Below are 17527 nucleotides of genomic sequence, written 5' to 3'. Positions count from 1 at the left end.
GAAGTCATTGGTCATACTTTGAACTCTGCAAAAATTCTTATGGAACTTCGAAAGGGTATCCTGATTAAAACCATGGCAAGTCTAGAGATGCTACAAGGCTATCAGCCAGGATGGAAATACTAGCCAGAACGGGCAGTACCATTTTGGAGAGATTACAGCATCACAGTATTTGGGTCAATGGACAAAATCATAGCACAGAGGTGCCACCAACAAGCTCACACATCATTTGAAATGCCCCCTGAAGAAAAGAACACATGATCGTCATTTGAAGAAAGGGAGTTGGTCATTGAGAGAGAAAGGCTTAAACAGTTATTATGGTCTAAAGAACAGGTCCTTTTTATTCTTGTGGTATGGAAGAAAATTAAATGTTATATACCCTTTTGTGGTGGTTGCACACTCTTTCACCTGTGCATCCTCTCAGAAAAAGGCCAGAGCACAAGAAAGATGTCAGTATTTCAATGCTTTGAAGATTTGCTTGTCAAGACATTTCTAATGCACAAGCAGTTAAAAAAGCCAAGTTGTGTTAAAATGCAACAGACACACTGGCAAACTACTTAGCTTAGATACATATTACTCCTGTAAGGGTAATAAGGACTCTCAGCTGTCAGGTACAGCAGAGACAAAGCTTATTTGCCTTACAGAGCATACTGTATCTGCCTGATGAAACAACTCACCATTCTTTCCGTATCGTCTGACATCCATGACCAGGTTTCCAGTTTCTAGTCCTCTGCTGATGGCTTCTTCCCACTGACTGTAGTCCATATGTGAAACCTTTGTGCCATTGACAGCAATGATCTCATCATCTATATGCAGTTGACAAAGTGCTGCAGGGCTACCTGCAGAAAACAGAAGAAAAATAAAATTATGTCTCCACTCATAATTATTTTTTTATCACAGTTGTGACTGGAGGGGAGTGAGGTGGGGAGTTATTCAAAGAAATGCTTAATGATCGATATTCAGTAAGTCTTAGAAAAATCTACTACATTTTAATACAAAATCAGTAAACTCATTATCAAAGTAGCTTTTCAATTTAGAACTTATGAAAATGACAAAGAGCATCAATCTTTTGGACTTGTAAGTCTTCACATTCTGGCTAGCCCTTTTAATAAGCAACCTTTGGACTCAATCTTGCCTTCACTAACTCACCGTTATAAACTGAGATAGTGAGAGAGAGGCAGCACCACAGGGTCTGCAACAATTAGCTGAAATTCAGCCAATGTTTGGGTAATCCTCCTCTTTGCCAAAAAAACAGCCTGCACTCTGTTAATTCCAGTAGAAGCTGGCTTTCCCATATTCTTATTTACAGTTTCTGGACTCTACTGACAAAAGCATGCTGCGTTATTGCTGTGATAAAATAGTTTGTTAGCTCTGAATTGACTGGTAATTGGACTCAAGATATTGCTGGGTGCTGTACCACTAGACTTGTCTGGATTCTACTTATTTTATCAATTAAGAGCAAATTCTATGCAGCTTGGACTTTGAATCTACTGATATTTTGCAAGACAGGCTGCACTTTATACTTTTTTTCATCTACTACACATTGGCAGGCAATATTACTAGACTAGGGACAGAGAACATAAGGATCAGTTCATAAACTTTTTCTCTATTTAATTCAGAAAATGGATGAGCTGAGAAAGTCAGACTCTCCAAGTATGATTTGATGAATTACATATGAATGGTTTTTCCATTTAAAATTATTCCCTTAGCAGAATGGAAAATAGAAAAGCTAAGTAAAAATGTAGTTAAGCACTGAACAATAAACCCTCCTGTTAGTAAAAAAAATTTGAACTACACAATGGAAGCATTTTCCAAAGTAAGTAGAGAAATCCACACATCTTATTTAAAATATACCAGGAACAATGCTCTATTACATTATTAGAAACAAACATGTACAAATATGACAGAAGGATTTAGATCATATGCTTCATCCTATTTTCTGTCTATCTGACTCGTTAGTAAAATACCACTCTAGGTCTGGATCATCCACTAAGGATTCCGATAGCTCTTAGTATTCCTGGCACATGAAAAAGTTAAGAAATTAACAAATGCTATGCTTCCTAATACTGCACCAAACAGTGATTCGTCATAATTCACTAAAAAGCAACACTAGCTACTATACTAGAAGAGCAAAGCTCCATATTTTATTTTTCTGCATTCTTCTTAAAACATGGACTACAAACTTCATTTGCAGTTAGCAGTAAAATTTTCCAAACACACCAATTGCTTTTAAGTAACACTGTAGAAGAAAAGGGAGGGTTTTTATCTGGGGGAAGAAAATACGGGCAATAGTTAAACTGGAAAAAACACGCATCTCCTTAAAAGCCAGGAATATGTTAATCTACTAATGTAAGGTACTGTTAAGAATGCTAGTGAAGATACTAACACTGAAGTTACTATTTTCAACACGATCATATAACATTTGGAATTATGTCTGATACTTAATACCATATAGTTTGACTGCATCTAGACTAAGCCTTATGCTCATGGTAGAGGGAATGCTTCAGGCTCAAGGGGAGTCACCAAAACTGATAATTTCTGTTTTGTGTTGTGACAGAACAAGCCCTAGGAAACAAAAAAGGTCATGTTCATCTTAACTCAAAAAATTTGTCAGGGATGAGAAGACCCAGTTCAGAGGTAGGAACAGTATATCTCAGGTCAGTTTTATGACAGGAAGGGAATTTAAGACTGCATGGTTCTTCCTATACTATTACTACAAAGACATATCCATACCATACTCCAGCCATACAGATTTGAATGAATAGCAGCAGTCTTTAGATTGCACACGTAGACCTAACTTAGCCAGAACAACTTATGCTACGCAATTTTTAGCATGTAGCTTTGCCAGCTGCTCTTCCTCCACAGACTGTGAATAAAAGGACAAACCAGGGTGCCTATATTGGGTTTCTGCTCTGATTCAGCCCTAGAAAAGGTGAGAAGCCTGCAGAGACTAGCTAGAAATTTAGGTGCCAAAAGCTGTATGTTGTCTTTCTCTGTCCAGCTCCTCCAAAACTATAGAAATTAACAATAATTTCTTTATATTGCTATAAAGGATTTAGTTTCTGTGATATAAAACATGTACTGCTGTTTTTCGCAAGTTTCCCTGAAGGTAAAAGACTTTTCTTTCTTACTAGTCCCCAGTAAAAACAAAACAAACCAAATATTCATTTTCTAGATGTACTTAGTGTCCTTTAACCTATCCCCATCTGTTGCTATTACAATAGATAAATACAAAGAAAATAAAACCTGAAGGAAATAGGTCAAATTTACTGTGTTCTACGTGACTGCAAGTGTTTGATCACAGAAGTGCATTCTTACATCAAGACAATCTCAAAAAATTATTGCAAAGGGAAACTGAAAGGGAAAGGGCTGAAATAATAAAGATTATATGGCACTGCGGAAGTTGGCAGAACAGACTAGATTAATGACTTTAAGGCTGTTTACCTATTTTTTAGTGTGAAAGTTGAAAACTAAAAATGAGCACTATGTTCTTTCTTTTTCTTTTATATGTAATAAATGGGACTCACTGAAATATGTGTTATAAGCTTAATTCATATTTAGGTTTTTGAGAACACTTACAAGAAATTAATTTTTCCTAGTTTTCTCAACTGTTTTTTTTTTTTTTTAAAGGAATAGCATATATAGAAGACAGAGTCATTTATAAGTCCTAAAAAGATAAATGCAAACTATCATCTCAAGAAAATCATACAGCTAGTTAGGATGACAAAACAATCAGAGGAAGTATTCCTGAAGCTCTTTCTGGGATCATGGAAGATAAAAAGGTGACTAGGAACAGTTGGTTTGGATTTGCCAAGTCTAAATCACACTTGACCAACCTGGTTATTTTTAATGATAAATTGAATAGATCTGTGGATGAGGGGAGAGTGGTGGATACCACACACCTTGTCTTTAATAAGGCTATTGACATGATCTTCCACAGCATCCTGGTATCAAAATTGGGATTGTATTGTCTACAGGGCAGAGCAACCAGATGGGTGAACAACTGGCTGGGTTGTCAGGCTCTGTGGGTAGCAGTTAATGGCTCATACTCAGCCTAGAGGCTGGTTACAAGTGGAGCTTGCCAGGGATGTACCCTGAGACCTACTCTCTCTAATGTGTTCACCAATAATCAGGAGAAGGAGGTGAAACACACCCTCATCAAGTTTGCAAACCTTGCCAAAAAGATGGCTAAAACGCTGGAGGGCAGGGCTGCCATTCAGAGCAGGAATCTGACATTCAACAAGGCCAAAATGCAGAGTTCTGCTCTGGGATAGACTAACCACGGTGATGGTTCAGGCTGGGCACTGTTGAGCTGGAGAGCAAGGCTGGGGGACCCTAGTAGTGTTGGGGCTATATGAACACTAGCATGACCAATAGGTCAAGGCAAGTGGCTATTCCGTTCACTGCTCAATTGGTATGCCATGTTGACAATACCGTGTCCAGTTTTGGTGTACTGCTGTGAGAGAGACATCAATAAAGTGGGGCAAGTTAAATGGTAGGGCACTGGGATGGGCACGGCTGGAGCAATGGAGAGGCTAAGAGGTCAGCCTAGAGAAGAGACGCTGCAAGGGGAGGGACCTAACGGCAGCCTCCCCAGTACCTACCAAGAGAAGTCACCGAGTCACTGAGAAGGGAAAGCCTGCTCTTTATTGAAATGTATGGCAGGAGAACACAGCACCGTGGTTATAAAATTGACTGGGACAAAGATTGGTCTGACTGGACATGTGGGGGAAATTTTCTCTGAGAGGATAATTATGCAATGCCCAGGGAGGTTGTGCAGTTTCCATCCTTGGAGGGTTTCAAACCCACATGGGTAAAAGCCCTAGGCAACCTGTCTGAATTGTCTAAACAGTTTTTTGAGCAGGGTTTTGCTCTTGGTGATCTTTCAAGGTTCCTTCCAACCTAAATTAGACTATGACATCCTTAAAAACAAGAAATACAACATTGATAAGTGCCTAGCTGAAAGCACAACTTAATCTTTCAATGGGCCACCCACCTCTTTCGTTCTTCATTCCTTTAAATGGAGCTACAGGAATTGAATAAGGATACAACATGAGCAAGTTTTTGAAAAAAAAGTATGTTGAAGACAGGCTATAAACATGTTAACCGTCTCCAAAATTCAAATTGACTAACTAAATTTCCTAACTAATTTTCCTCTGCATTTGTTTACAAATCATATGAAGTGAAATCTTTTAAACTTCACTGAAAGGAACAATCTGGATATTAGAAGTCTGTACGTGGCCCCTGCTACAGCTCAGTAAGGGGCTTGGTGAACAAATAATCATGTTTATGCCTTTTCAGTGGTTATAGAAATGTCCTTAATTAGGAAAATGCATTTTTGGCATTTTCGAATTCAACCTGTTTGCAAGAGATGAGGATTCACAGAAACACATTAGCAAACTAAATACTGATTTTTCAGTTCTACATCTGATTTTTTAAAATGTTTGTAGCATTCTTAGCAGCAAATGCCTTAATTTAGAAGCCTCTGCAAACTAAACGTAAGAACAAAAATTTGTGCAGTTAATACACATTTACCTTCTTCAACTGTCTGTACAAAGGCTCCTGAAGAACTCCAATTTGTTGTAAACCCAAAGCTGCGACTGTGGCCAGGTCTCTGGTTTATGCTGATTCTCATTTCACTGTACTGTTCCTGAAAAATAAAACATGACACTACAGTATCTGGTATCACAGGAATCCAAATGAGGGAAAGGTTATCCTCTAAATAAGTGAGGCTGCTCACAATGTGCACTTTAATCATCTATTATTAGCATCACAGATAAAGGAAACAGTATTGGAAGTCAGTTAACTAACTCATTTGCTTTTTATTCAAACAGGTGTTCTTTAAGTTCACAGTTATATTTTCTCTACACGTACATTCCACTCTGCATTTCTATTAGTTTAAATGTTTTGTTAACACAATGCTACAAAATTTAAGATCTTGGAGGAAATTAAAGCCCTAAATGAGTCTTCTTGGATAGTCTTGTGAATTTGTTGAACATACTGCCTCCTGAGAGAGCACCAGAGATGTGAAAAAACTAGATACCAGTAATCAATCTTATTTTTTTTCTTGCACATCTGACAGTGAACATCATCAGTTTACTTTAAGCTCAATGCTGCAACCAGATTTACTTAAGTGAAAAATTACTCTTTTTCTTTTGTGTGAAATACTACCAGCTTGCTATGGAGACAGACAATAAAACTAATACCAAAATTAGCTAAATTCAGCTCTTCCATTCTAGTGGACTTCCAAGATGCTTTCAATATCTGCATCAAACCCTAACATTACCACTTTAAACAACAAAAATATTTGAATAGGAAAACATTTTGAAACACTTGCTTTCAATCCCAAACTCTATAATGAGAATGTGTTGCATACATTAACATTTTAATGTGAAATCATTAAAAACAATTCAAATACCCAAGTGCATGCTATGCATTTCATTATCAGGAAACTGACATTGCAATAAAAGGAAAAAAAATAGACTTTTTCTGTCAAATAATGTTAAAATAGATATATTCCAGCAACATGTGCATGGAAGAGACCCAGCATGCTTTTATACATACATTAAATGGACACCTATGTTTTAGCCGCCTAGTGAACCAGCATTCCTGAAGGGTGGGATTCATCTTTCCTAACTTAAAATATTTAAAACTCTAGAAATCTGTGCCAATTCCCCAAAGCTCCTATGTTGGTAGGATACAACAGGAAGCTACAGGGAGCACTGCACAAGCAGATGCAGCCAGCCAGAGTCTCTGGGAGGTGCAGCCAGAGGAGGCTTCAGCAGTACCTGAGCACTGGATACAGAAGAAAACAACATTGCAAGGCAACATTCTGAGGTATGGTCTCATGTTACAGGAATGTTCCTGGGAAAACACTCCCCTTTACAGCCCAGGGGGGCTGAAAGTCTTTTTCTTCACAACACAGCTACCAGCGTGCAAATGCTCCTGTTCAACTTAAGTCCTTAGGTGAGTATTAAAAGTGAGTCTACTAACAGGTTAGCACACTCTATCAGAACATGCAAACCTTTGGAATATGAGTGTGTTCCTGTCTTCTTATTTTTTTCCACTATCCCAACATGACTCTTCCAACCTATCTCTTGTCAGAGGAGTAACGTGACTTTGTACACTGAACTTCATCATTTGGATAGGTCATCTCTAAAACAGTCAGTGCTCCACAGACCTGGTGTTACTGCCCGGATGACTAGTGAACTATATCAATCTCTCATCTCTGGCAATGATTTACAAACAAATGGAACTTGCATTCCTTAAGTTCCAGTTTGTTAAGTTATAACACAACACAACCTGTCTTATTTTTTTTTTTTAATTTTTAAAATAAAACACCCATATTACTCATTTGTAGGAAGGACTATTTATAATCTCTTGACTAATGACGAGAAAAAAAATAATATGGACCGAGTATATGCTATTCTCATTTGCCATGCTGAAAGAGATTCTAAGAAGCTATGTTTTCACTGATTAGAACAGAAATTCCTCTGCCTGTTTTTGCTACAAGACAGAAAAAAAAAATTATGATCCCTTTCTTTATACAGCAATCACAGTTTCAAAAATTTAAGATAAATTCACGGCAATGGCCAAGGGGTATCAGGAACTGCAATATGTTCCTTTTCCACAAGTGATTAGGAAGAAGAATGATTCAAAGTCATCGAATTTCTGAAAAGATTATATGGGAAGTGATTTCATAAATCAGCATCTAAGGTCTTACAACCTTCACTCAAGCACAATTACTGGCACAATTCACTGGCACAATTAACTTTTACAGCAGCATCAGCAATGCAAAGAACTAATCTCTAATCTGTCAAGCGGTATAAAGCACATTCTCAGACATTACAGAAAGGTATCAAAAATCAAAGGTGTTGCTGGTCATTTTTTATATGTGAAACATGCAATCAGTTGGAGGAAACAGCACTTGAAGACACATATTTCAAAAAGAACACAAAGACCCAACTCCTGGATAAGCACATACGCAAAGAGATGGCGAATTAATTCAAAATTAATGTGAACATTAATGAGATTCAAGTAAATAGCTAAAAAAAAAGAGAGAAGGAACTCAAGCCAGATGGAAAAAAGAGGATAGTATGATACTGATGTTTATGGCTAGCCTTGGAAAAGCTGATCTTTATTTTCCTCCACCAGTTTAAAAGTGCAAATGAATGCTAGAGCAGTTCAGTTAATTTATCTAACTGACATACCTGACTGTGTCACAATGTGTTAATCTGGAGAAAAAAAACTTTCCAAGCGCTAAACAATATTTAGAAAAACTATTTTCATTTAGAATAATAAATAAAATTAAGCACATGGCATATGAAGGGTAGGGAAAAATGCAGCAAAAGAAACAATTTTTTCCCAAATATTCTCTTTCTCACAAATTAAATCAAAAGAAACAGAAGATCTCTGAGCTGTCTTCTTACTGCTAGAAAAATACTTGCATTAGATGAAATTTTATATATTTTATCTTTTACTCTGCTGTAGCATTCAATTACACCAAGTAATCACATTATTTCCACACTTACCATGGATTTTGAATCCTCAGGCTCTGTTGGACTCGTAATTTCTGCAGAAGATGCAAGTGAAAGAGAATCAGAAGGAATGCCATACTCAGGTTTAAGAATACTGCTTCCAGCATCTTGGTCTTGGGATTTTACAGGTAATGCCAAAGTAGGAGCAGGTGTTGACTGAACACCTTCTTTTTCCTCCTCTTCCTCCTCACCTCTGCTTCTGAATGCACTAGTGGAGAGAGGGTGTGCAGAGTCTGGTTGCGAAAAGGAGACGCTGGTGAACAAAGTTTGAGTTCTTTTAGCTTTTTCTACTTCTCCATTGTATTTCAGAGTATCATCCATCTAGGACAAAAATAACAGTTTGGTAAATATGTGCTTCTAAAAAAAAATTCTTTAAATCTTTCAGTGATCTTAATATTTAACAAAAACACCTCTCACCCTTTCAAGCAAATTCTGGTTTTTGTACCCATTACTAAAGAAGAGAAACATATTTTTTTCTCTTTAAATTCTTGCAGAATAAGTAGGCCAGACTTTTTAAGATAAACTTGTTAAAGTCATCTGCTTAGAATTATTTGCATTCTTACCATTTTTTAAATTTAGACAAATAAGGATTTAGGAGAAAGCTAAGAGAATCAACATAGTAATGTGGCAGGGGGAGAATCAATTTCATTTTTTCAGTGCTTTACTGAGCAGACAAATTTTAGGCTAGCATAAAATTTCAATTTCAACAAAGTCAGCAGAGCAGAGGAAACTTACATCACCTGAAAAATTCGTCTTTACCACTTAATTATGTTAACTTAGCTCCAGATAATTGCCTCCAACAATGACAGTTTTTTTGTATGGCACACTAAGGAGACTTACACAAGTAATAAAAAGAATATTCTACCAAATATAGTTACTAGCTTTAATTCCAGGAGTATGTTTAAGAACAGAAACACAAGTAAACATCCAAAGACATGACAGAACTGCCTGCTCTATTAACACAGCCTTCATCATACAGCAGAAAACTTTTTTAAAAGCAACAAAACTTTAAAACTCTACTGTTCCCCCAGCTATTAAAGACCTATATTTACAAACTTCAGGAATGAAGCGGAATTTTACCGTGAACGACCGTGGAAGTGACGAGATTCCTCTTGAGTGGACACCAAAAGGTCTTGGTGTAACCACAGATGTTAACCTAGAGGTATCAGTTTTCTGGTAAGTTCTCGGGAGAGAAGCTGAAACCTGAGCTGACCCAGTTTGAGCATTCACTGAGTAGCGAGTAGACAAAAGAGCAGAGCTCTGCTCCTCTGCCAGGCTCTTTGGCAGAGCAGGAGCTTCTTGAGCAGCCGAGCTCTCCGGCAGGTTCTCCTTGGGCAGCTGTGAGGCATATTCACTTTTGCTGTCCTTAGTGCTGTAGGAAGTATCTTCTTCCAAAAGGTAATCTTTTGCTGCTGACCATGTGGAAGGTGCTTTTTCTTCACTAAACACATCGTCATTCAGTGAATACCTCCAGCTGTGTTCCTGTTTTCGCTGCCCACAGGAGTCTTCATCTCTCCCCTCCCTAGGGGGACAGAGCATGTTAGAACACCAAAGTGACCCAACAAAGAGGCAGGCCCTAAGTATTTCAACTACTGAATGTTCAAGGCAGAGCATAAATCGAAAAATATATCTCCAGTAAATTGAAATGAATGGCATAACTTAAAAATATTAGTATTTTCGTATCTTTTCATATCTACCTTCTCCCCCCTCCTCCCCATTTCAACACTCTCATAGCACTCAGGGATACTACTGTCACATTTTCAGGCTGCCGCCATGACAGAAATTTATATTTGCCAAGAAAATTATATAGCCATCCAAATTACATATCCCCAGAAACTGATATTTAATTTAGGAAAGAATGTAAAGAAGGTAGTGCCATAACACTGCCTGAACTCTATAACTCTGGTTGACATTTCTGCTCTATGAATACACTATGCTGAATTTTAGATAACTAAATAAGATGGTGTCCTGAAGTTCAGATTATTATTCTTTTTGTGCTATTCATTCCTTTGTCATAAAGGAACAACCACCACCTGGATAATCTTTACCACATAATTTTTAAGATTCTGATGATATTGGATATTCAATACAATTAGCATCCATATTTTTATTCAAGCAATTATTTTTGTCCTCACAACTAAAAAAATACAGAAATCCAAAACATTCCGGGTTTAAATTCATTAAAATTTCTTTTATGAATACATGCCATTCCATTCTAATACTTCAACTCAGTCATACGTGCATTTTAAGCAAATAAATAAGACTGTCACCAGTAGAAATGGTACTGTGCAGTTTACACTTTTTACTCTTCAGAGATTAAAAGATGAACAATTAGGGATAAAGGGAAAATCAAGTAAAAGTTTACAGCTCTGTAACATACATTAAAATTCTGGCTGTAATTATTCACAGTGGCTAAAAGAATAGCAAATGTAGTGGTAGAATAAAGAGAAATAGTTAAGCTTATCCAAGAATAAAAAAGGCAACTATTCAATTCAACACTATTGTTTTAACTAATTTCAAAAGAATGCAAATATTGACTTCTCAATACATTTATTTATAGATAGCAGAGCAAAATATCATTTATAGAGCAAAACTATTTAACATTCTGTGCAAAGACAGCATTAGTAAACCATATTCAGCCCTCAATTGCCTAGATTTCTGCACTGTATTTTGCAACTAAAATTGTTGAGATCTCTGCAGAATCAATTGCAACTTGGCTACAAAAGTGTTCAAGAATTGAAAGGAATAAAAATGCTCAAATTTAAGTTCTTCAACATAATACTCCCATTAGGGCCATTACCTCTCCTGCTGCATTTCTTTCAGTGACTTGGTACTCCTTCCAGACACTTCAGAGGCTCTCCTTTCAATTTCTTCTCTCTCTTCCTTTTTCTTTTGCAGTTCTGAAGTGTAGCTCTTTCTACGATTCTTCCACTTTGCTAGATCCTATTAGAATAACATGAATGTATCCCATCAGATTTTCTCAAGACCCCATAGAAGTACAGAGGCATCTCATCACATGCTACTTATAGCCTTGATTTTATTCGCATTTCTGCATCACAGACATATTTTAATGTACCTTTCTGCTAAATGATAAAAAGGTTCTCATATTTCAGTTAGGCTTGCAGGCTCACTGCCTTCTTAAGTTAGTAATTTTAATTATTGGACTACATGTGGAAAGGCACATAATTTTGCTCCATTTTTTTCCCCTCCTTAGAATATTCAATTTTATTCCAGAATACTTTACCCAGTGACACATAGTTGAAAACTGATGCAAATGCCATATGTATTTCTTTGTTGAAGGCTTTGGAGTTTGGGATATTATTATTTTTCCAAATCACTATTATGTTAGACTGATACATTAGCTTGAGAATAAACATGCTTTAAATTCTAAATTGAAAACATATATTACTATATTTTCCTCATTTCTGTAAAACCACAATGTGAACTCTAAATAGTGTCCATGAAATACCAGAGCTGAGTTAAGGAAAGTACTGAATATCAGAACCAAGATGGCTGAGATGCATTAAACAAACAACTATGAACTTCTTGTTCAGTGCTTTTTTCTTAATTTCAGCTTCTTTTTGATACTCATTGTCAAGCAGAGATTTTAATAAAATCAAACATCTTCAGATACCATTATGATTCTGTGCAAAGCTACCATACAGTTTACAACCCGGATTTAAGACAGAATTATTAAGAGATGGAAGCCTCAAGAATTTGCACAACAAAGTATTATTTCCTCCCCCCTTTTCCCAAAGGATCAAATACTAGACATTCCAATCATTTCATAAAAAAAAAAGAATTACAAATTTCAGATAACACATGAAGCTATGCCCTAACTTTTCTTTATGTCATCAGAAATCAAGCCTGATAGTTTTATTACAATACACACAAGTCTTATCCTAAAGCATTAATCAGAATCTTATGGCAATATTTAAAATAATTTCAGTTCTGCATTACACAGACATCCCCCAAACCACTGGTAGTTGCACGAGATGGATCATTTTAGAAGACAGCCCATGAGTTGCTGCACATATGCCAAAGTTTGTTTACAAGGGACACTGAAGGCAGTCCTTCAAAGTAGGACATACAAAGAGAGGTGAAAAGGAGTCCTTACTTCTTGCCACTTTAGATCTTGTTCTTGCAACTGTTCTTTTATCTTTTGTAGCTCTTCATAACGGATTTTGCGCAATGACTGCAGCTCCTCTGCACTGACATCGTTCAAAGATTTACTCCTAGGAAGAAAAAACAGCACTCAGCTTTATAACATCTCAGCTATCATTTATGCAAGTGAAACCTTCAAAGGGGGAGAGATTTCTATTAGTAGAACTGAGTGCTCATAAGTGTTATTTCAAATAGAGCAGGAAACACATGGACAGCTGAATGAACAAGGCTGGGACATGCTCTAGCGCCAGCACGCAAGTCATTAGTTGGACATTTGAGCAAATAAAATCAGGTTAAGGGAATAAGCAGCTCCACAGCAGCTCCATGTTGATCATTCACATTCAGCTTCTCATATCCAACTGCTACTTCTGTTCAAACTTATTATTTGTATTGATTTTGTTCCTTTCTTTGACACAAAAGGCATTGCCCCCTCCCTGAGTCCAAACTCCCATCCTTTGACTTCTCTCCTGTAACAGCCCCACTATCACCTCCCGTTCTTTTGTTTCTTAAGCTAAGCATGGCTAACATAGCCATCCTCTTACTGATTTCTTCAACATGGCTACAAGTTTCCCAAACTTCTACTCATTAGTTCCCTTTAATCTAAATTCCTCAAAGTTCATCTTTCATGCTCCCTCCCCTGCCCCATGCTGTTTTTTCCTTTATTCTTTCACACTACATACGATAAACATAACAGGATATTTAATTCAGAAATAGAACAAGACTCCTGCTCAGATTTGACCACATGCCTCTGAGACACTAAACCAAATGCAGGTGCTTCATTGTAAGGTTCAATGCTGTAATATATAAAATGAAAGCTAGTTTCCTGAGGTTTGAGGTTTTGTTGTTTGATTTGTTGAGGAAGTTTTGTTTGTTTGTTTTCAAAAATACCTTTGTTTTCATTTATCCAAAGTATGAATGATGGGGGGTGTAACCAAGTTCTAATAGGACTTGAAAACATGGTACTTCTCTGATATGATGGAAAATCAGATTGAAACCTAAACTGATTCAGCACAGAGCCTTGCTCTAATCTGTTACATTCCAACAGAGGTCTGAACTAACAAACCAGACTCTCACTTCCTCCCAAGAGGCCCAATTCACTTTTGTTGGTAACATAAGACTTTGGACTTTGGCCTCTAGAAATAAAGACAAAGGCTTTAACTCATTGTATCTGTTTGCTTGTCTATTTTCTGAATGGGAAGAGTGCCAAATTTAGCAAAAATCTCCTGGTCACTATTGCAGAAACTCTTGTACAGTTCCTTTCCTCTTTTTTTATGCTTAAGTTACATCATGTGTAGAAATGGTTTGGGGTAACCAAATTCTACATAAAAGTTGTATCAAATTTATTCCAAGTGAGTTCAAGAACACTTATATAACTACAGTTTCCACTTATTTCTCTTGAGTTATTATATCTGCCTGCAACAAAATAAGAAAATCTAGACCTAAATACAATGTACCCTAAGTACAGTTATATTCATACCAAGAAACAATGTTAGTTTTAATTTTAGTCTAGACTTAAAAATCTAACTAGTGACTTGAGTCTTCTGAGTCTCCCTCCCCTAACATTTAACAACTTCTGAGACACTTCTTGCTTCTTCTGGAAGTATTTAGTAATTTATCAGCTCTACTTCAGAGTAAAATTAGAGAAGTAAACAAATAAATACATTTACATTAAAAAAAAATAATTAGAAACCAAATACCTAACATGTCATCACAAATTAAGTGGAAAAATTCTTTCTCTTTGACTCACAGTACATCATAAACAACATCTAAGTTCACATGACACTAACCAATAAGTTTACCACTGAGGATTCAATAACCTGGAGAATATAAAATACCCACCGACCATTCTCCAATCCCATGATAAATATCATGTTGTTAATTATTTTCAGGTTCTAGGTGTACAGTTTTCAAAACAAAATATGTACTGATCTTCCTTTACATTTTTCAATGTTTTAAAGTCTAATTTAAATACAGAACGTCAAATACTTCAGTAGGAAGAAAATATTAGACCTGATTTTCAAAGTGCCTGATAACTATAACTTGGATACACTAGACACCACAGAGAACTTTTGCCATACACACAGCTTTTAGTCTTCTACATTTGTTACGTAAATTGCCAAAGCACAGAACAACAAAGCATCATGCACAAGTTGTTTTCAGCATAAGTTTTTAGCTACTGTGCATGCATGAAGATGTAAAGAGGGAAAAAAAGGCATAATGATCTTTCAAGCTTTCATAAAACTTACCCTTGCTCATCAGAAAGCTTTTGAAACAGTCTGAGAAATCAGAAACCAAAAAAGAAAAGATTCAGTGTCTTGATATTGATAACACTCACACCATTAGTATACCAGCACTCTTACTAAGTAAAGTGAAAACTGAAAGCCTGGGAACCAGCCAGCATGGAATAGCACATTGGGAATCGGACACTAGTCAAAAAACACACCAGGACTTGCATGATATACAAGTTGGGCAGAGCTGACAGAATAAGGCTGCCTGCAAGTTTCAAACACTTCTGATTTAGCAATACTGCATGAATAGAGCCTTGTATTAATTCTGCACCACTTATTCCAATGCTGCTGAACAGCATGATGCTCAAAAGAGACTCATTTCAAGAAATTGAAAATTTCTCAAAATTAATATCAATTTGAGTCCCAACAAGAAGCGTGGCTTACAGAGGCTGTCTTCTTGTTACTTCAAGCATTTCTGATAGTAAACGAAAGTAATACTTGGCTTGGACAAGAATAAAAGGCCTTATATAGACATTTAGCAAATTAAGTCGTGAATGCAATTAATTGGGGTAATTACAGAAGATTTTTTAGTATTCTTAAATATACTTTTTGATACAGGTATTTTATGCTGTTGAATGAATTCTTAAAATGTGCAATATTTTCAAGCACTTCAAAAATATTCCTCAGTGAAGCTTGCATTTAGTTACAGTATTAAGCTTAAAAATTAAATGCAGCAACATCAAAGTATCAACTGGAACACAGAAGTGTCTTAGTCACAAAGTAATGATGCATAGCTGGGAGAACTGCAACTTGCAATGCCGTATTTTCAGAGCTAAGGAAACATTTGAAACTCCACTCTCCCCCAGAAAGCAGAAAATTCAAAGGAGAGCTAGGAAGTAGTTAAGAAATAGTTTTCAGTCAGATGAGAAATTTTGAGAATAACAGGAAAGACTTAGCAGAAAGTATGAATCAGGACTGTATGAAAGTAGGTGGAAAATACTGGCAGAATAAAATATGTCACAGTGGAATTTAATATTACATAGACATACAACTTGCATGCACCATGAGCTCAGGCAGACAAAACACTAATTTTTTTCTTCACTTCATCTAATCATCTCAGAACTGTGGCAGGACAGTTTACGAGTATTTTCATACTTAGGTGCAAGCAAGAATATCAGAATGCCCATTTCCAGAATTTGTCATTAAAGAATTAATGTGTTTCAGAAATGTTTTCACCTATTATCTTGCAAAATAAAAGGAAATATTTCCAGCTTCCAAAGACTTTTGAATAATCACTATTCCTGTTCAACCATTGAAAGAAACTTATGCAGAACTTTAGCCTGATGGAATGATAACATATTTTCTCTATAGTGGCAGCCTAAAATTAGAAAACATTATATTTTTTTTGTTGAAAATATGGTATTGCAGTCATGGGCTTTTATTCAAAGCAAATAAAAAGCTTTTTCCAGGACGACATGAACAAACAGCAGATTGGCACTCTATGAATGGTTCAGCACAAGACGAGGCTTTTCTGAATGGAAAGGGTTCAATGGCACTCAAGCACAATCTGTGCAGGACACAACCTGACCTCTCCACCATCTGCCGTTTCTTGTGTCTAACTTTGCTGGCCTCCCTGATTGCTTCCCACTTCTTCCAGTCTTCTTCACTGCATGGACCTGGGATAAAATTTACTGGCTGTATGTTGCCTCCAACCTTCCAAGATTCAATCTTGCGGGTCAGCATATCATCCTTCTTATGGTGGGAAGATGGTGACAGTACTCTGCCGTTGCTCTTTCTTTCCTCCAGTGTCGTGTTTTTTTCAAGTAAACATAGAAATTTGGATCGGATCTCTTCTGGAAGACTCCATGGATCAGGAAACAGTGCTGGGTGATACTTGTCAGGAGCACCCGACAAAGGCACCTCTTTTTTCTGAAAGAGGACTTTACGGAAAATCATGTCATCCTTTTCCAAATCTGGAATCACAGGTTGGCCCTCTCTGGGCTGCAGGATTATCTCACCCTCTAGAGGAGGCTCTTGATCAGAGAATTTTTTTAAAAACCGAGGGTCTTGAAGAACAACTTGATTCACATGGAAAGCCCCGGTTTTCCGAACGAACAAGTCGTCATTTTCCAAATCTGGATAGAGATATCCATTTTCCTCATCTCCTTGCTTGCATCCTGGTATAAAGGAAACATTCTTTCTACATTTTATGAGCCTAGGGCCAGAAGTGGGATCAATTTTGGTCTCTGTTTCAGAAGACATGTAGTCAGAGTATTTTTGCAGGGCCTGAAGTAACGAAAACTGACTGAAGCATATAAAACAAAAGGAGGGAAGTAAAAATATCATTAAGCAGCAAGAGACAAGCAGATCACAATGTATTGTGATATACATTTGGTTTAGACTTGCAGTATCCCAAGCAGTACAACTACACCACTTGTCATCCACCACCACGGACTGTAGCACAGCACACGTCAACCAACGCAAAGGTATCACAGCATACTAACCTGCTCAGAAACATCACGGCTACATGCTCACACACAAAGCCAGTAACCCTATGCAGCATGTTATACTTCCACATCTATGTGTTTCAGAAGACCAGCA

General features: G+C 36.9%; 1 protein-coding gene across 16 annotated transcripts in view; it reads right to left on the bottom strand.

Moving 5' to 3' along the window:
• LMO7 (LIM domain 7) overlaps nucleotides 1-17527 on the bottom strand; it is a 130020-nt gene that overhangs the window by 22014 nt on the left and 90479 nt on the right. For 11 of the 16 annotated variants that reach the window (XM_017829976.1, XM_017829979.1, XM_017829980.1 and 8 more), the window contains 8 exons: nucleotides 16515-17231; nucleotides 14945-14974; nucleotides 12652-12769; nucleotides 11335-11477; nucleotides 9615-10056; nucleotides 8529-8855; nucleotides 5533-5647; nucleotides 675-836 (listed from right to left, as the gene is read on the bottom strand). In XM_017829976.1, the coding sequence (XP_017685465.1) occupies nucleotides 675-836; nucleotides 5533-5647; nucleotides 8529-8855; nucleotides 9615-10056; nucleotides 11335-11477; nucleotides 12652-12769; nucleotides 14945-14974; nucleotides 16515-17231 (2054 nt within the window). The remainder of the gene's footprint in view (nucleotides 1-674; nucleotides 837-5532; nucleotides 5648-8528; nucleotides 8856-9614; nucleotides 10057-11334; nucleotides 11478-12651; nucleotides 12770-14944; nucleotides 14975-16514; nucleotides 17232-17527) is intronic. The other 5 variants (XM_017829990.1, XM_017829989.1, XM_017829992.1 and 2 more) reach the window with 3 other exon arrangements.

This window comes from Lepidothrix coronata, unplaced genomic scaffold (assembly GCF_001604755.1).
Source record: "Lepidothrix coronata isolate B3197 unplaced genomic scaffold, Lepidothrix_coronata-1.0 Scaffold172, whole genome shotgun sequence".
Taxonomy (NCBI): domain Eukaryota; kingdom Metazoa; phylum Chordata; class Aves; order Passeriformes; family Pipridae; genus Lepidothrix; species Lepidothrix coronata.
Note: the sequence above shows the minus strand (reverse complement) of the source record. Positions and strands in the feature narration are given on the sequence as shown.